This window comes from Heterocephalus glaber, unplaced genomic scaffold, assembly GCF_053883595.1.
Source record: "Heterocephalus glaber isolate CG9 unplaced genomic scaffold, H.glaber_assembly_v1.0 deba00001504, whole genome shotgun sequence".
Classification (NCBI taxonomy): domain Eukaryota; kingdom Metazoa; phylum Chordata; class Mammalia; order Rodentia; family Bathyergidae; genus Heterocephalus; species Heterocephalus glaber.
In genome coordinates this window covers 69878895-69899790 of record NW_028258324.1, presented here as the reverse complement: position 1 = coordinate 69899790, position 20896 = coordinate 69878895, and the positions used below count along the sequence as shown (strand labels likewise).

General features: G+C 35.9%; 1 protein-coding gene across 8 annotated transcripts in view; it reads left to right on the top strand.

Moving 5' to 3' along the window:
• The window catches only part of Vps8 (VPS8 subunit of CORVET complex), a 228157-nt gene that overhangs the window by 66236 nt on the left and 141025 nt on the right, over positions 1–20896 (top strand). For all 8 annotated transcript variants that reach the window (XR_015441160.1, XM_087187025.1, XM_087187022.1 and 5 more), the window contains 3 exons: positions 9556–9602; positions 15874–16096; positions 19947–20036. Coding sequence is in view for 7 of the 8 variants with exons in the window: in XM_087187025.1 (XP_087043151.1) it covers positions 9556–9602; positions 15874–16096; positions 19947–20036 (360 nt within the window). In the remaining variant the exon portion in view is untranslated. The remainder of the gene's footprint in view (positions 1–9555; positions 9603–15873; positions 16097–19946; positions 20037–20896) is intronic.

Below are 20896 nucleotides of genomic sequence, written 5' to 3'. Positions count from 1 at the left end.
CAAGGAGAAACTGGGTAGAAGGAGTGATGTTAATAAATGATCGAGAATGATAATTCCAGCAAACATCTAAATTTTCTAACTCATGCCTACTGTGTAGCAAGCATGGTTATAAACCCTTTGTCTTTCATCTATTTTATGTTGTAAAATACACAAGGCTGTTAACTTTATAAAGAAAAGGGGTCTATTGTGCTCACGGCTCTGGAGATTCAAGAGCATGGCACTGACATCTCAGCTCTGGTGAGGGCCTTGTGGCAGATGGCATCACAATGGCGGGGGCCTGTGGGAGAGTAACCGCATTAGTCTCTCTCGAAGACCTATCTAAATCATGCCCAGTAGACCCTGTCTCTTAAAGGTTCCACACCACTCACCATTGCCACACTGGAGAACCTTTGGGGATGCACTTGACCCATGTCCAAACCGAAGTACCCTTTATGCATATTAACTCAGTTCATTTTTATAACATCTCTACAGGGTAGGTAGTGATATTATTCCCATTTGTAAATGACACAGAGGAACAGAGAGATTGAATAACTTCGTCCAGATCACATAGCCAGTAAATGATAGAGCTAGAATTTGAAACCAAGCCGTTGAGCTTTGGGAGCCACATCGGGAGTGTTACACTGTGCTACAGAGCGACAGTGCTTATTTTGCATCCTTTTCATGAGTACCAAGAAGGATTTGAAATGAAGAAGTCCATGTAAGTATATTAAAGAAAAAAGCTGAAGCCCAGTGGGTTTCACATACAGTTTCATGGTGATTGTTCACGTCGCAAGACCCAGTGGAATCATAACCCGAGGTACTTACTGTTTGAATGGTCTGAGTCACCATTAATCATTTGTCAGTGACTTTGGATCAGTTTTCAATAAGGCATTCTCAATTCAGTGCAGATGTCTAGGCAGAGGAGACACTACATTTCAGTCAGGAGAACAGCTTTCTTCTGAAAAAGGTCATCTTCAGCCTGTTAAAATGAGTGAAATGCATACATAGCCACAAATCTGCTCTTTTAAGTGTTTAATCATAAATATTTAATCATAAAATAACCATAGTATAATTACGTAGGTTGACTCTTAAATTTTTTTTAAAGATTCAATTTATGAAACTGCTTGCTGATAAACCCCACTTTGGCTTGTGAACATTTTCCAGTAGTTTACCTTGAAACAACCATGTTAAATACGTATAACTGCCTTTTTGGAAGATGAGTTTAGTATATTTATGGAATGCCTAAGACATATCATCTTGATTTCATTAAAGTATTGGTCTAATTTTTCCATCTTCCTAGTGACTGAAATAGATTAGTAAATACTAAATAAGTTAGTAAATATATTTACAGCTAGATAAACATCCCTACCCAAAGAATTTTGATGGTTTACTATTTATTATACCTTATTACTCTTTCATATCCAAATTTGTTTTTTCTTTTTTCTTTTTGGGTAGCAGGAATCAAACTCAGGGCCTTGCACTTACCAGGCAGGTGCTGCACTGATGAGCTACATCCCCAGCCCTCATATCCAAATTTTTATTGTTGATTTAGGTGAAGAATTAGTCATTCACCTGTTAGATAGAAGCAAGAATCAAGGTTCAAATTGACCTTGACAAGAAAATGTGATCAAGATTATTACAGCGTGAAATTTAATAAGGGTAAACATCAAGACTAGCATTAGATTCAAATAATTAAATCATGTGAATATTGCATTAGGAAGATCTTGCTGGATAGGATTTTATTTGACCACAAATTCTGTCAGAGCCAAGAGTGTGTCAGGCTCAGATAAAGGACAGTAATAGTGCCACTGCACTACCTCTTGGAAATGGAACCTCCAAGGTATTTCGTGAATTGTTGACAAACTAAGCCACACCCTACAACTGTGATTATGGAAGAATTTAAAATAGTTGCAATACTAGGTTGTTTCACCTGAGGCAAAAGTAACATGCCTGCCTGTAGATGCTGAAGGGCTGCTGTATGGAACTCACCCTTTTGCTATAGAAAGAAAGTTAGGAAAAATGAGTAGAAATTAGGAGAAAGTGCCTTTCACTTTAAAATGACCTGATGATGTAACAGCTCTTGGACGTAGGCACCTCCTATTATTGAATGTGTTCAAATAAAGGGAGGATAGCATCTGACCAGGAGTGTTGTTTAAAGACTTTCTTTGCTGAGTGAGACAATCTGAGATTTTGTGTCAGTATTAAGAAACTATTATTGGAAATAATAGGTAGCCTCTAATTCAGTTAGTTGAAATTCCTATTAAGACTGGTTTCCATCTGTCAAAATACTGAGAATTTGTATTTTGCCAGCAGGTGGCACTCATGCCTGCTGCCTCAATTTTAATTTTTAGGTGAGCTTCACCTTCCTTAGAGGCAGAATAATGTAATGTTATTCAGCACATCCACCTTCCTTCAAAGATTGATCAATATTTTGTCCTGTTTAATTGCAGAAAATCTTGTGATGTATTTGGCTTCTATTTGAGAAAATATTTGAACCTGTGATTTTGTAACTAATAGAATAACAAAGAATTAAAGTGTTCTGTCACATACATCTCGAGACTTGCTGATTCTTCTGCTTTTGCATCATTGTATTTATATATGTCCAAGTATTCTCCACCTTAAGCACAGTTAAATGCAGCAAACAAATCTCATCTTCACCTAACTCCATCCCTAATATCCTATGCCTCTTGTTTCTGCATTCTTTATAGAGCCAGATGTCTGTGGAGTTCTCTATTTCTGCCATGTCTATAAATTTTGTAGACCTTTTTGTTCCTTATATTTTTGGTCCTCAATACCCTTCAACACATTAATGTCTTTTTTTTTTCAAGTGCTGGGAATTGAATCCAGGGCCTTCACACTGAATTACATCCCCAGATCTTTTTTTTGGTTAGAATTACAGGCATGTGCCAGCACAGCAGTTCATTAATGACTTCTTGGAACAGTCTGTCCATTTGGCTTGGCTGGTATCATACTTTCCAGTATTTTCCCTATTCTGGTTGTTTATTTGCTTTCTTTTTTCTGTTCTTCTTAACCAATAAATGTTCAAATTTGTTACGATGTTCTTATCTTCTATTTTTGTATCATTATGTCTCAAGATTCCTGGGTACTGTTTGCTTCAAAATCCTGTGAGGATATTGTTTAAAATGCTTTTGCTTGAGTTATTTCCCATACCTATTGAATAGACTCTGAGATTAGTGGTTAAGATTTGTAATCAGCCCCCAAAATGACTTATAAGCACATTAAAGTTGAAGGATCATTACTTTACATTCTCTCCCTCAGTGGTATAGGTTGATGACTAACCAGTGTCTCCTGCCATGGTTGTTTTTCTGAGTTTTGGAGATCTGTTTAGTTAGTTGCTCATTTATATCTCTGTTTGGATGTTTTATAGGTACTGAGAACTCATGAACTTTTCCTTCACAAAGCCTTTTCTGATCATGCCTCTTGTAGTGAATGGATCCATCATTACCTACAGCAAGTTGAGTGACTCTTGTCTTTCACTTGTTGCAGTTTGTTCATGTCTGCCTTCTGACTATTTCTCTAATCTGTTTACATCATGACTTGAATTTTGCCACTGTCCTAGTCCATGTGACCATCTCTCCTGGTCCATTATAGTTGCCCCCTAATTGATTTTTCTGTATATATTTTTACTGTACTTATTCCATTTTCCACATAGTAGCCAAAGAAATATATATCAAGTCTAAATATGATCCTTAATTTGAAAAAAATTTTAATGACTGTAAAATAAAGACATAAATAAATTTCCTGATAGTTTTTAAGGCTCTGTGTGATATGTCCCTGCATAACTGCCCCTGGTTCTTTGTATTCCCACCATGCTAGTGTTTTTTGTGCCCCTAATCTCTTATCTTAGTGCCTTTGCCCTTGGTATTCTCTGTATATAAGAAATTCTTCTCCTTGTCCCTTCAGCTTAACTAGCTCCTGTTTATTTTCAGATCTGAACTTAACTGACCCCCAGATTCAGGAGATCCATTTCTTTGAAAAATACTATGCACGGAAATTACTCATTCAGTGTCAATCTTTCACAGCTACACTTGTGTAAGTCTGGAGATCTGCATAATAAGTTCAGGGGTCTTGTTGGATTTTTGTCACTGCCATATTCTCAGCATCTAGTTTATTACCTTTCATATTTGTTGAAGGCATTTTGTATTTATTTTTAAATTTTTAATGTTTAATTTTTTCTTTTCTTTTTTTTGGTACCACAGATCAAACTTTCAGGACCTTGCACTTGAGAGGCAGGCACGGCACCCCTGAGCTACCCCAGCCCTTGTTGAAGGAATTTTTAAAAGCATATAAATATGTTGCATCCAGTATTCACGTTGGGAGTATATTTTAAATTTAACTCTAGGAGGTTTGAACTGAGAGCCAGTTATAGAACTTAGTGTTTGCAATTCATATCTTCATAATTATGGTTAATATTATTGTGTGCTATATGCCTGACAACTATCTTATTTAATAACTAGAACATATTTAAGAGATAACTTTTATTATTTATCTGTATTTTACAGTAAGTGGACACACACACAGAGGTTGAGTAACTTCCCTAATATAGAACCACAAGAGACACCCAAGCTGTCTGGCTTAGGACCTTGATTGACCTTGTGCAAACTGTGCTGTGTTTCATCCCACAATATTCTTTGATAATCTCACTATTCTTTGATAATCTCAGAATTGTAAGTCACTTTGAAGTGCAAAGGGCAAAGTAATTAATGAGTTTTGAAAGATAATGAAATACATTCAAAAGTGAAAATATACATGAATTAATTTCAGGATAACCATGGTAAACATGTGAATGATTGAATTGATTCATTTGAATTACAGTGTTCTCAAACTGAGATGCTGGTCACTTAATGGTGGAAGCAGTATTTTGGGTTATTTTATTATGCTATATGCATGTATATATTGATTTATGAAATAGTATAGAGGTATAAATAAATGAGGCATTTTAATAATGTGAATCAAACTAAAAGGATTTCAGAAATAATACAGTCTTAGAAAATCTTAAAGAACCCTTATGTTAATTTATATCAAGCTCTCCATTGGGCTTCATTTAACACTTGCCTGAGAATTGGTCGCTCAAGGCCATTATAATATCAGCTGTGGGCATATATTGTTGTATTAAAAGGTCATGTGGAGAGTGACTAAAAAGCCAAACACAGAGTGAAGTGTTAGGCATCTTCCTTTGTCTAACTCTTGCTTCCCCTGAGATGATTTGAGGAGAGGAAAACTGTTGATGTCCAGCCCACCAAGTCTCAATTCTGGAGAGTCAAGGTCAGGTCATTCTCTAGATTCTGGAGTCTAGAAGGTTATTTTATCATCATAACTGGGGAGGGGGTTAGCGGGAGGGAATGAGGCCTGCTTGTCTCTGACATCTCATGGAAATCTGTAAGAATCAAGTTTTTATTACCTGAATTACTTCTTGAATATAAGTTGAGAGAATTAATGCTGTTGTTCTGAAAAGCAAAGGAATCTGCAGCATCTGTTATCTCATTTCTTTTCAAATCATCCCTATGAAATAGGAAAGGCCAAAGGTTATATCTTCATGTGGCAGATGTTAAGATAGCCACCGTGCAATAAAATGATCTGTTCACTCAGTGACAGGCTTAACTTTAGGTTTTCTGTGAGCTGTTTTTTATTTGTATATGCACATTGCCTTCTTTAATAAGTCTTAAGTATACACAAATGTCCAACAAGAGAAACAGATTATTGGCCACCTAAGGATTTGCATTAAAGTGCAGATTAAAGAAATATCCCCCCTGTCAAGCTTGGAGAAATTCAGCCATTTCTTCCTGTCATTCTCCCAGTCATTTCTTGGTTTCTCAAGCACTTTTTTCAATAAAGGTTCATGAGAACAATATTCTTTGGGTTATTGTGTCTTCAAATTGTTGGTCTCTAGCTTTTGTATTGAAAAATATTTTGGCTTTCATTAAGGATCTTGGAAATATTGCTCCAGTATCTTCTGGCAGTGATGTCACTGTGGGGGAAATCAGAGGCTAGCCCTAGATTTTTTTTTCCTCTCAAAAATGACAAATCTTTTTTTCTGCCTATTTCTTTTTGGAATCTAGCTAATTTATAGTGTTGGATCTCAGTATAAATGTTTTAGGTCATTTCTCCTTTTTTTATGCGTTATATGTTGAACATTTGTTGTTTCCCTGTTTTAATTTTCTTGTGAAGGGACTCCAGTTATGCATATATTGGCATTTTTCCTCTTGCTTCCTCCTCCTTTCCTCTTTCCCCTTTTCTTTCTCTGTCCTCCCCTACCCATTACTTCACTCACCACTAAATTCTCTGCAGATTGGGCCCCACCCATCACTGTATTTAGTATCCAATCAGAAAGATAAAACATCTTTTTACTTAAGATACTAGTGGTATCCTGATTGCTGAATCCAATAAACGTTTTTCAGATTTCATCCATTTTCAGCACTGTTTTAAAAGTAATGATCATTTCTTTCTTTTAAAAGTTCTTTATCCTGATGATGTGGGGTTTTTAAAAAAATAAAATGGAGTATTATTCAGCCATAGAGAATGAGAAACTAGAGACACTTATAGCTAAATGGATGCATATTGAGGCCGTACACTTTAAGTGAAATAAATAGGACACGTGTAAATACCAAATAGTCTCTCTGGTGTGAGAAACTGAAAGTGTAAATAAGGATTAAAATGATTAAAACAAATAGTTGATAATTTGAAATAGGAAGAAAAGGCCCATAGTGGTAGGGGAAGTAGGAGGGGAAGGGGAAAGGAAAGAAGGGAAAGGAAAAATTATGAGAAAAGGAAAAAATGGAAACAAAGTCTTTGTAAATAGGGAAGGGTGGAGGGGTTGAAGGGAGGACAGGTAATGGGGAAAAAATAACCAAGATACATCATGTACTGGGTATAAGTACCCAATGATAAATGTAAACATATTGAATACCTAAAATGTACCAATAAAAGAATTTAAGCCAAAAAAAAAAAAGTTCTTTATCCTGTAAATAGCTGTGAATGTGTGTTCCTATCATTTTTAAATCTCTGGCTGTCCCTGAGTTGGATTTTGTTTCTGTCCTCTGACCATCTCATAAATATCAGGCTTCTCCAGGGTTTAGTCCATTGCTGACTGCTTTTCATCTTTTGTCTTAATTGTCCCTGGACAGTTTTACTCCTATACATTGTTTTCTCTGATAACTTATGAATCTGTATGTTCAATGACTTCATATGCTGTGTTGCAGTCAAAATGCAAGTACATTCAAAATATTGTTTAAAAATACCTTCAGGCTGTGTGTAAGGTGTATGTGAAACAAAAGAATTTTGTGTTTAGATTTGGGACCCATCCCTGCTGTAGGTCAGTCCCTACTTCTTTCTTTGTCTACGGTGACAGCTTTCTATCTTCAGTCTTGCTTCTTTAGACCGTTGCACCATATACTTATCACAGCGAGCTGTCCAGATGTATGAATCTGATGGTTCACTCTCCATTGAACCTTATAGTCTATCCATTTGACTTAGTACAAAGCCAGACACCTAATTTCCTATTTTATACTTTTAATAATGTTCAATATACTTTCTACCAGTTAATTATATTATTTGATGTTTTGGGGAGGTCAGCTACTGCTATTTGTAGTTCCTGATGACATTCATTTATAGTTCATTCTTTCAAATTTTTTATTTTGTGTACATCTTCAATGCTTAAAAATTTTTGGTAGTACTTATTTTGTCTATGTTCCAGACCGTCTCTGGGGAGTTTTTGAATTTGCTTCTTTCAAGTGACCCAGGAGTATCTTTTTCAGGATCACTTTTTATGTTAATTTCTTGGCTAGACTGTTCCCATACTAAGGTGATAGTGTTAAGTTTAAATCCTAGATGAACCTAAGGGTAGGGTCTTGAATATCGATTCTTGGAGAGTACAGATTTATTCCCATGGAGTTTGCCTGAGACAACTTCCTATGCCAGTAGATGCCTTTTTTCTTTCTTTTGATTTCCTTTTATTGCAGCTGCAGCTTTTCAGGGATCCTAGTTGTAGGCAGTCCTCTTCTTTAGTTCCCTATGTCATTGGGGTTTTGAGGCTTCAGCTTCTTTCTGGCATTAAAACCCAAGCTCTTGTGACCAGCAGACCTACGGGATAATGTTAGTGACATCTTGGGGACTTACTGCTTTGGCTTTCAGTCCTCTTTTTACTTTTAGACCCTGAGTATTGTCTTTACTTTCTTGGGATCTCAGCTATATATTTTAAAGGATGTTTAATAGATTTCCCCCAGCATTCCTCAGGAGTCCTCCTTTCCCCTCCCCGTTATTTAGCCTAGCGTTCTCATTCAGGCTTGAGCTGTGATACAGCCCTAACCCTTTCAAGTCTATGATTTTGGTTCCATAATTTGCAGACTAAATAAGATTATAAATCTAGTGAGGAATATTGATGACAAGGAAGGAGAATGGGACGGGGATAGCTCTTCTGATCCTTCCAGGATTGCAGGCCCTTCTTCACATTCCTTTCTCAAATAAGAAGGGACCTTAGTTTTGACCTTTTTGTCTAGCAGGTATTAGCATGCAATATTTTTTTTCCCCACATTGTTTTTTCCCCCTCTCCCTGTACTGGGATTGTTTTTCTGTCTAGAATCTAGGCCTTCTAGGATTTTTTTAAAGGAAACTAATTCCCTGTAACCAACAGAAAATGAAGAGTACTATTGAAATCTGATGCTTGGTTATTGACAGTTAACAGTCATAATAAGCTGCTTTTTTTTCTTCAAATTATTTTCTTTGAAAAAGGACAAAATTATGGGTTTCCATTTATTTTAGATGAGTCCATGCATGATGAATTTAAAGCAATCAAAATATTATGAAATTGAGAAGTTAAATCAACCTTAAAGTCGCTGGTTAGGAGAATTATGACAAAATACATGCAACCTTCGTCACTTGAGCCACCAATTATATTCTAGTAGCAGTTTAATGTTTCTTTTTTTTTTTTTGGTACCGGGGATCAAACTCGGGTCCTTGCGCTTGCGAGGCAGGCGGTGGCACCACTGAGCTAAATCCCCAACCCTCTTTTTTTTTTTTTATAAAGTTTTTAGGTAAATTACGTATTTTTGCAGTTTGTTTTAATGTTGTAAACTCTTTATAATTTTATATACATATTTAAGTAGCAAAATTTACTTAACTATTTTTCCATGCTGTGTATTGAATTTAAGTGAATATCTTCTTTCCTGTTTGCTATTTTCCCCTTCTCTCCATCTCCTGCTGCTTCTGTTACAGAGCTGTAGAAAATTTCTTTCTTTTTTTTTTTTTGGTACCAGGGATCGAACTTGGGTCCTTGCGCTTGCAAGGCAAGCGACGGAACCACTGAGCTAAATCCCCGGCCCCATGTAGAAAATTTCTTAATGCGTTGATATTTTTCTTAAATGTATTTAAGATAAATTTCCAGAAATAGAATTAGTGAATCACAATGTTTTCATATTTTTAAGATTTTTGGTACATAATGCCACATAGTGGTCCAAAGTTCTATCATCTCAACAAGCAGCATCTTAATGAGGCCTTCTGCTGTGGGTGGGCCATGGACAGGGTCATGGGGCTGATGCTTTCTTTATGGTTCCTCTACAGGATATGGTGCCTGTCATAGTTGATTACTGTCTTCTGCTGCAGAGAAAGTGAGTATGCATCACCTGCCAAGTGCAATTATTTTGAACTCAGGTAGCTTCTTTTTTATGTACAGTTCACTGCCATGAATGCTATAAATTTGACTAGATAGGTTTTTTTTAAAGTTAGAGAAATTTGATTCTTTAATAGTTTTCAGTCCATTCATCTAATAAAATTAACCTTTCTGCAACAGGTATTTATGAGTATGTCTTTGATGTATTTGAGTGGCACACTAATGGAAGCAAAGAACATAGCCAACAAAAGAGCAGTACTACTTAGAGATCTTAAAAGTAAAAAGTATATGATTTGCGGACTATATATTTCTCTTTTTAAAAAACTTATATTCTTTTATGAACTCTCACTAAAATCCAGTAGTTCATAGCATCCAAAAAAGGCTAGATTCATTTTGTTTAAAAGATATCAGTATAAAAAACTCTTGGTTAGCCTTTGTTGATTTAAATAGTAACTATATAAATTAAGCAACATGTGCTAATTCAGTTTTTCAAACTCATAATATTTAGAACGCTGTCCTTTACATATTCATTTACCTAATCTTGTAGCAACATATCTATTATAATAATAAGGTAGGTAGTAGTCCTTATTTTAATTTTTATTAGTGCATGTCTTTAGTACATAATGTTTCCATTCCTTGTGTGCAGTTGGTACCTGTATATAACATGTCTTAATTCCTTTTTTCATCCCCTTTCCCTCTCTTCTTTTCGCCCTCCCTCCATCTCCTGATCCTTTCCCACTTGAGAAAGATCTCTGTCCCTACTTACTATATCTATCTTTTATTTTGCTCTTTATTTATAATTTGGGTTCTGGAGTAGAAAATGATTAATCAAAAACTTACTCCCATAGCTTTTCAGGTAGCAGAGGTGAGATTCAAACACAGGAGTCTAGCTTCTGACCTCGTACCACTTTCTAAGTGGTAGAGAACCAGTGTGAAGATCTAATGCAGATACCCCTAAAACCCCATACAACACTGTATTGACTCATGAATTTATACATATTTCAGTAGCCAGGTTCCTGAAAGGTTGGATCAGACTTTGAAAGTATCAGTGGGCTATAAGGAGGGCAGTTATTTGCTGTGTCAGACCTTTGACTAAATCACAGTTAGCTAATTGTTTCTCCTGACTTGGGACTGAAATAATTTATTCCAGCATTTTAAGTATCATGTTATATGTAATTTGTGAAATATATTATATTTATGGTAGGGATTTTGTTGAGAATGTTATATTATACAGTATATTGCAGTCTTGATAAGGACCTAAGGGAGAAGTTTCTTTTAGATGATAGGGCCAGAAATACCTTTACAACTTTGAGCCACCAGTTGACATTTAGCTGATGGATGATAAATTGGGTAAGCTAATCACAGCTTTATAGAAGACAAGGCACCATGATAACCTATCTTTCTTAACCTAGTCTTTTCTTTATTCCACTTTTCACATTCACTTTCTTGTCATTTATCTTGTATTTTAAAAAATATCCTTAATAGGGCTGGGGATTTAGCTCAGTGGTTTCAGCGCCTGCCTCGCAAGTGCAAGGTCCCGAGTTCGATCCCCGGTACAAAAAAAAAAATCCTTACTAGTTTATAGATCAGTTTTATATATATTTTATTTCATTTAATCCTTGTAATTAAGAGAGGAAATGTCCTCATTTATAGATAAGGAAATGACAATAAAGAAATGTTCCTTATAAAGTGATGAAATGAAATACCTGAAAGAGTAAATTTTATTCAGAATAAGAGAACATATTCTACTCTAAATAAAATGGATTACTTCCACCTAGAGTGGTACCTGGCGCAAAGTAGCTGTTCAGTATTTGATGAGTGAATTAACTAAATAATTCTGGTTTGCAGGTGACTCGTGATCATTATCTTGAACATTTGAATGCTCTTACAGTGGCATAAAATCAAAATGGACCTAACAGTTGTAAAATGAAGGATAATATATGGAAAAAGAAAAAAATAGGTTCTCTCTTTCAGAATTATTTTGTGTTATTCCCCAAAATGTTCTGATTATAAGCATTTCTTCTATGTGATTTGAAAGAGCAGGTATTTTCCAGCCTAACTCAACCTACTGACTGGTTGAGAAGGCAATAATGCCTACATTAAACCATAGCATATACTATAGAAGGTAAAAATCTTATCTAGATTTTCACCAAGTTAGCATATGTTTATTTCTTTTTTGTTTTAATCAACTTCTTTCCTTTAATTTTTCTGACTTTTTAGAATGTTTTCTTCTGGGATGTGCCCAAAACAAATGGAACTTTTGTTATTGGAGACCTCAGGGAGAAATACCAGCAGCTGTAGTCTATTCTCAACCTCCTAGGGGAGAGGGCTCTCAAGGGTCCTTTGTTTACCTCATTTGGTCCTTTTCATAGTTCTTCCCTCCTTTTCCATGGATCACAGTAAAGATGGTATAGACTTCTTGTCTCTCAGCAGCCTAGATTGTACTAGATTTGGAAATGTCCCAGAATGTGTGTTCTTTTTCTTTATCTCCTAGTCTCTTCCCCCACTTCTACTTTTTGGGGCTGACTTTCCAGCCCTTTCTCTCTTAAATTTTTCATTTTGAGACAGGGTCTTACTAAGTCGCTAAGTTGCCCATGCTGAGCTCAAACTTTTGATCCTCCTGCCTCAGCCTCTCAGAGTGTTGGGATTATGGTTGTACACCACTGCACCCGATTTATTTTTACTTTTGTAAGGGGACTAGCCCAAATTGACTTTGAATTTATTAAACCTCACTTATATTTACTGGGAATTAACTTACTTGATTGTGGCTGTATATTTAGTATAGATTGGCAAGTACTCTGACTGATGATAACCCACCTCCCTGTGAACAGTCTCTGAATTTGTAATTTTCTCATCATCAAAGCTATTTGTCACCTTTTAAAAATTATAAAATTGATGTACAAAGTGAATTTAACCATTTTTCTCTATTCGAAGTTTGAATGATAAACTCAGCAAACTCCAGAAATTATATTTACTGTGTGTATTAGTCAAATGAAGTTTATAGAAAGATCTTCAATGGCTTTCTATTATTCATGATGGCCTTTCTGTTATACTGGCTAGAAGAGGCTAAACTTGAAATGGTAAACAGTAGGGTTGAAGTCAGCCCTTCTACAAAACAAAGTCAGCACCCAGGAGAATAATCTCTAAATATAGAAAGAAATGTGAGAGCTAAAAATTATTTTTGTGTGTACTTTTCTCACTCCCTCCTCTTCTGCTACCCTAATAAATATTCTCTGGGAATGATGAGACGATGTCTTAGAATTTTGTTTCATTTTTATTTTGAGGTAGAAATGCAAGTTGGAGTTGCTGAGTCTTTTTTTATTTCTTTATTATAACCTCTAATTGGTTAAGAAAAAAATGTGTGGTCTTCTGATTAATCTTATCAAGATTGCATGATGCTTTGTCACAGGAGTGCCTTTTCTGTCAACTTTTGTGCTTTATTTACTGAATTTTTAGCTTTCTTTAATTCTCTTTCCCAAGGCTTTTTGTACTGAACTGGAATATATAATTATCTTTCTTAGCCTGTTGTTCTTAACAGTACATTGCATAGTACAACGGCGAGCCAATATAACATTTTCTGTGAATTCATTAGAGTTATTTTGTTAGTCTGACTTTTTCTTATAGTAAAGCTTCATTAATCTCAGGCTTTTTTGCTTGAGTCGTAATTGGTAATCACAAAAAATGTGTTGAACTATTGATTAAGATGAAGCTAACATGAAAAATACTCTGATAAATGTGAAGCCAAGGGGAAAATGATGGAAAATTACATTTGAGAAAAAAGTAGATATGGATTTTACCCCAGGATATTTCAAATGCTGTTTATTGAAAGATGGCACGTGATTCTGCTGTAGTCACCGCCAGACTGTTTCCCATTTGTCCCAGCACTTCAGATGAGGCAAAACCCCTTCCCACTCCTTCCAAGAGCTTCCTTGATCTTGTGGAACTTGTCATGTGGATAAACCATCTGCCATTTTCCACAGTAGACTTGATACCATAAAGTATGTATTAGATAAAATAAATCAGTGATCCTAACTGGTAAATAGAATTAGCATAGTTTTTGTATTAAAAAATTGAATGAATGAATAAGTGAATGATAGAAGACAATACAATTTATAAATGAACACAATGGAAAATACTCAATTTGGCCTTTTATCAAAGAATTAAAAACAATATTGTTATTTATTTGTACTTATTAAATTGTCAGAGAAAAGAACTCAAAATTTTCCAAAATGGGAAAGACTATATACATATATTCATTGTGACATCACTCAAAATACTAGAAATAGAGCCGGGGAATTTAGCTCAGTGGTTCTGCTGCCTGCCTCGCAAGCACAAGGTCCTGAATTCGATCTCCAGTACCAAAAAAAAAAGAGGGAATAATTTAGGGCCGGGGATTTAGCTCAGTGGTTCTGTCGCCTACCCTGCAAGTACAAGGACCCGAGTTCGATTCCTAGTACCAAAAAAAATCCAAAAACAACAACAAAAATACTAGAAATAAGTGACATGTCCAGTACCACAGGAATAGTTAAGCAAATCCTGATGTCTCATCATATTGAAGCCTTTTGAATAATTTTAAAGAATACATAGCTGCAGAGAGAGGGAAACTGTTGTACACACTTTTGTTGGGAATATAAATTAGTACAGCCAAAATGGAAAACAGTATAAGTACTCAAAATTTAGAAATAGAACTACCATGTGATCCATCAGTTCTCTTATTAGGTATATGTCCAAAGGCAAGGAAACCTGTGTTGAAAAGATATGGGCATTCCCACATTTACTACGGCACTAATCACTATAGCCAATACAGAGAATCAACTGAGGATTTATCAGCAGATGAATGGATAAAAAAAATCTGATACACACACCTCACACACATTCACACACCTCACACAGGAATACTGTTTAGCCATAAAAAGAATAAAATTCTGTCAATTTGTAGCAACATGGATGAGCCTGGGATATGACACTAAGTGACGTATCAGTCACAGGCAAATACAGCACGTTCTCACTTATTATGTGGAAGCTGAAAACAATTGATCTCATAAGAGTAGAGTGAAATAGTGGTTACCAGGGGGTTGGAAAGGGTGGGAGGGGTAGGAGGAATGGAGAGAAGTTGGTTACGCTGTATACCAGTGTAGCTAGATTGGAGAAATAACTTCTAATGTTCTGTAGCTCAGTAGAACAACTGTGTTTGACAAATAATTATATGCTATATTTCAAAATAGCTAATAGTTGGAAAACACAAAGAAATGATAGGTGTGTGAGGTGATAGATATGCTAGTTACCCTGGCATGATCGTTATATGCCATATGCCTGTACAGAAATGTCATAATGTAGCCCCATAAATAAAATGAAAAGTATTTATATATATATATATATATATATATATATATTTTTTTTTTTTTTTGGTACTGGGAATCAAACTCAGGACCTTGCGCTTGCTTGTGAGGCAGGTGGTGGCACCACTGAGCTAAATCCCTGGCCTGAAAAGTGTATTTTTTAATTACAGACTTCCAGAAAACAAGAGTATTAACTTAGAATAATGCTTATCATATAATGCTGCATGAAAACAATTCAGAGTATTTATGCTGAGTATAACTCAAATCACTGATGGACTGTTTATGGAAGAAATAGGAAATAAGACATTTAGACTAATTATTTAAAAATTTATTTCTGCAATAAAATTATTTCTAGTTATATATTTTTAAAATTATAATGTTTCCTCCTGTTCCTATCAATAGTCACTGCCCAAGACCTTTGGGAAGCAAAGGCTTAGTTGAATAACATGAAGAAGCTTACTGGCCTGCAGGTCACTGGGAATACAGCATTTCGTTACTAAGGAGGAGAGCAGGTTAAATAATGAATAATCCTTTTTTCTCCTGCTTCATCTTGTTTGCCCTTTCACTTGATCCCATGCATGGTACTGTTGGTAAGATGCATAGTGCCATAATAATAAACTGACCACAGGATTTAGTCCAGAGGCTGGGTTCACATTCTCTCTGTTAAGTTCACTATGTGCCTTTCAGCAACCAATCTAACTTCTCCCACTTCTCATATTTATAAAAGAAGTATTGGGTAGATTGAGATATATATATTATATATATTGTATATATAGTTTTACAATAAAAAGCTCTATGCATGCATTGTTACTGTTTTTAATAAATTCATGAATAAGTTGAAATAGGGAAAAAATGAGACATACTTAGCCAACTAAATTTAGTGTGTATTTGGAATGTTCCTAAAATTATTTTTTTCTCTTTCTGGTATAGGGATCTTTTATTTAGCCAAATGTATGATAAATTAAGTGAGAATTCAGTGGCCAAAGGAGTGTTTTTGGAGTGCCTTGAACCATATATTTTAAGTGATAAATTGGTGGGGATCACACCACAAGTAATGAAAGACTTGATTGTTCATTTCCAAGATAAAAAGTTGATGGAAAATGTGGAAGCCGTCATTGTACATATGGATATCACCAGCCTCGATATTCAGCAGGTGAGTTTACAGTCTGCTAATGTGCAAAATAAACATTATTCCCTTATTGATTCTATTTACCTATATGCCTCTTGAATACTCCAGTTACTTATTCAGCACTTTTGGTAAGATGTCTTGGGAGCTTGTATTTGTCAGTGTATTTCTTAGTGTTGTACATAAGTGAATGCTAGATAATAAATGCCTGCAAGCCAGGGATCATATCTCCTCTCTTTGGCATTCTCCACAGCTCTTAATATAGAGTTTGCATTGATTAATTGCTTAATAAATGCTTCTTGACTGATTCTTTGTCAGTTTGTTGTTCACCAGCACTGTTTTCATCTAACAGGTGAATTTTAGCAATGACTACTTTCACATGAATAAGAGAATATTTTTGCTTTCAGAGGATGATGATATTTTTAAAAGAGCTAGTATGTAAGGGGAGAACTGAGTTTTGAAATGCAGAGATCAGGGGAGAGGCAAATTATAGTACAGTACTTCTTAGTGTGAGCAGCCAGCCCATTGTTTGATAACATACCTTCAGTATATCTGAGGTTCCCACAGTAAATTTTCAGTTCTTAATTGAGGGTTGATATCTACTCTGGCTTAAAATATTTCACTATTTATTTATTTACTTCCACATTAGTCCTAATCATGAGCATGTTATTCCTGCAAAAGTGCTCAGCCATTTTGAGAAAAAATTCAATATAGGTGACTTACAAAAATTTAGATCAAAAGTTTTTTGGGGTTTTTTTGGTACTGGGGATTGAACTTGGGACCTTGCGCTTGTTGTGCAGGCAACAGAATCACTGAGCTAAATCCCTGGCCTAGACCAAAAGTTTTTTTGAAGTGTGCAGAAAACATAAAAGTGGAAGGCTTGAAAAAATGATTATTCTCTTTCTGGAAGCTCTTAAAGAATGCCTGCAAATTTACAAAGTAAAGCCAGATCTTTTTTTTTTTTTTTGCATGTCTATTATATAGGGAATTTGGCATAGTCTTTGCAGTCTGACAGTAGTCCAATAATTTGAAAGCACGCTATCAATCTAGCTTTATGTACCTGTCATATACAGGGGACATTTTTATTTCTAACATTTTTCAGCTTTTCCCCAACAACATGTAAATATGCTGTAGCCTTTTTCTTGTTAAGACAGTAATTAAAAACTTTTCCCCTCAGTCTCTCATCTGAATATATGTAGCCTTCCCCTCTTCCCCTTGAGTGGCTGCCCCACCTCACTCCTCTTAGTCATAGCCAGTTTTCTTGAAAACATTCCCTTGGGTTGCTATTTCCTATTTTTTCACACCCTGATGATTTTTCAGCCTCACTTTCACTAGAGTCAGCAACGGACTCTCTTTACTACGTCAGATACTATTTTTGAATCCTTATTTTGCTTGCTCTTTCCACAGTGTTTATTACTTCAAGACGTATTTGACTATCAGACTTGAGGATCTTGTAGCTACTTCAGAAGGGAACAAGGCTTGCCCACTCATAAACTTTAAATTTTAGTAGAAAAATTTGACAGTAAACAGATAAACAGTAAACAAACCAGAAAATATCCCCTCAAAAAAATGTTATGGTAAAACTCAAACAGCAGGGCCAGGGATTTAGCTCAGTGGTTGCACCGCCTGCCTCGCAAGCTCAAGGACCCGAGTTCGATCCCCAGTACCAAAAAATAAATAAATAATAAAAATCAAACACCAACATGATAGCGAAAGAATGAGAAGTTACCTTAGATTAGCTAGTTATAGAAAGCCTTTCCAAGAAGGTAACATTGAGTCTTGGAGTCTGAATGACAAGAAGGAATCAGCAATGCAGAGATCTTGGAAGAGAAGGTTATTAGGTGAAACAACTACAGCAACAAAAGGCAGGGAGAGGCTCTTCATCGAATATTGATGTAAGAAAAGAAAGGCAAGCAGATTGGGAGCTTGGTGAGAGAGAAGTAGACCTTGAAGTACATTCACATTTTTCTACTTTATTCTAAGTACTATGAAAAAATCATTAGAATTTAAGCAGGATCACTCTGTTCCAGAGATACTAACAGTAAGATGGACAGGGTTGGCCAGATTTTGGATATTAAATCAATTTTCTGGTGAATTGGATATGAGGATGTGGGAGTGTGGGAATGAGAGAATTTAAAGGTGATTCATAGTGTTTTCTGGCTTTAAAACATGGTAGACAGTGATTCCTTTAAGAAGACTGGAAGGCTGAGGCAGTTGTCTCCTGAGAGACAAAATCCAGGAGTCTTGCTTTGCCATTTTACATGAAGATATCCAGGCAAATATACCATGGAAGTGGCTGGATAGGTCAGAGGAGAGGCTGATACTGAAGCTACAGTGTGTTAGTCATTAGTTAAGGAGACGCCTGTTCATGCACTGGCTGAGACGAGTGGAGAGAGAAGAGGAGCTTCCAGCACATGGCTTCCTCTAGAAAAGATTCTCACAAGGCATCTCACTTCCATTTTTCTACTTCCTGCTGTGGATACTTGTAGGGAACAGGGGAAGGGGACGTTACCAGAACCTCTGCAGTGAGTCCTGGTCTCCTGCGAGCCACAGCAGCACGCGGCGAATTACAGGAAAGGTAGACAAATGAGACTGAGAAGAAGCTGAGCTTTGGGTCTGATCCGTGCTGTTCTGGGCGGCAAAGACAAAAGCCCCCAGTTTACCACACCTTTTATTCAGTACCTCATAACAAATGACTTGCAGAGAATTCAGTACATCGGGAGAAACAAATGTAACAAATGACTTGCAGAGAGTTCAGTAGTTCACATTGGGATAAACAAGGTGTAACAAAAGGCTTGCAGAGAGTTCAGTACATCTCGGGTAAACAAGATGTTAACAGTCTAAGAACAACAAGGAACTGAGCAGATGTTTGTTCTCCCAGGATGTTTCTTGTCCTGGAGAATCACAGCATCACTGGATCACTGAAGTCTCAGTTGTGACCCGAGGCCAAACTGGAGTTATTCTGTAGCTGGGCTGTAGGCAAGAGAACTAGGCTAACCAAATGATTTTTCCCTAGAATTATGTAGCATTGCTCCCAACAGATACTTCCTACTGTTCTCCTGTGCCAATCTCTACTCTTCTACTCCAGCCCTCTTGTCATTTGATGGCATTACATAGCTCTCATAGGAACAGAATATATGAGTATCTCATACTGCAAGACAGAGCTATCCCTTTGCTTAGATATTTTGTCAAATTGAATTCTCTCCATCCTTCCACTGCAGGTTCTTCATGCTTACTGTCTTCTACCTACAGACTCCCTCAGTTCTACTTCTGCTTTTGGCTTGTGTGCATGCATCCTTTAGGCATAGTTTAAATGATGACTCTGAATACTGTAGACGGGGTCAGTTTTCTTTATAATGTTTTTCACATTTGTAAATAATGAAATATTTGTATATTTTATTATCTTCCCCAAATCTTAACTCATGCTATTTTGTGCCCTTCCTTCCTTTTGGTGGCTGTTCATGGTGAATGTAAGTTCTGTAAATGTGTGGACTAGGAATGGATTTGTCCATTGCTTTATCCCTGCTGCCTAAGAGATGGTGTGACTGCAGATGTTTTGTAAATATTTGTAGAACTATGGATATTGAAAAGAGAAGAGACAGGGCCAGGGATTTAGCTCAGTGGGTCCGCCACCTGCCTTGCAAGCACAAGGACCTGAGTTCAATCCCTGGTACCAAAAAAAAAAAAGAAAGAAAGAAAGAAAGAAAGAAAAGAGAAGAGGCAAAGTTAGACATTGGAGGGATTTTAAAGTAGCTATTATACTATTAAAAGTAATATTTAACCTATGAATTTAAGATCTCCATTCTTCAAGCTTTAAGGAAAATAATTGGTGAAACTTACTGAATTATATGGACCAAGTGATTTTTCCTTTTTACAGATAGTTCTCATGTGTTGGGAGAATCGACTATATGATGCTATGATTTATGTCTACAACAGAGGCATGAATGAATTCATTAGTCCAATGGAGGTAGGGATACTTCCTAACTTAAGACACACATTTAATACTGTTTATTAATTTTTCCCCTTATTTTCGTTTGCTTTGAATTGTTTATTTTCATCCAGTCATTTCAAAATGTGTTGTTGATTTATTAGACTTAGGCCCATTTTTAAACTTTTAATTTTTATTAGTACATGTTTGCAGTATATTATGATTCCATTCATCATGAGACGTTGTGGATGTATATAACACATCTTAATTCTTTTTTCGTTCCCTTTTTCTCTCCTCCTCCATCTCTTAGTCCCCTTCCTGTTATAGACTTGTAGTGATTTTAGCTTGGGACTTATAAGTAGTATTAAATTTTTTATTTTTTATTTTTGGTGCTGGGGGCTTAAGCTCAGGGTTTTACACATGCTAAGCATGTGCTGTTCCACTGAGCTACACCCTTAGCCCGAGTAGCCTTTAATTTCATTATTTTCTGCTATTGCTTTCTTATCTGCCTAAGTGGATATTTAATCCCAGAGAACAATAGATTAAAATTTAAAGTAATCCTTGCTTTTTAGACTTTAAGTTTTCTTCTCCTAAGAATTTTTTTATACCATAGTAACTTTTCCAAGAGATGTGACATTTATTTTATATAATTATTGTATGTAATAAATGTGCTGGTTAATGCTATTTTGCATGTATATTCTTCTGAGAGAAAGTCCTGAAAATTACAGGCCATTACTTGTTAATTGCTAATGTGTTGCTTTTCCAAAGTTGGAATTTTATAGCGTTTATGATAACTTTTTATTTTCCTTACCTATAGAATCCAAAAAGCATTTAAGCTTTTATTTTATCCATTTGTTTGGCTCAAATTAAGGACTGAAGTATAGATAATGGAGCTGCAA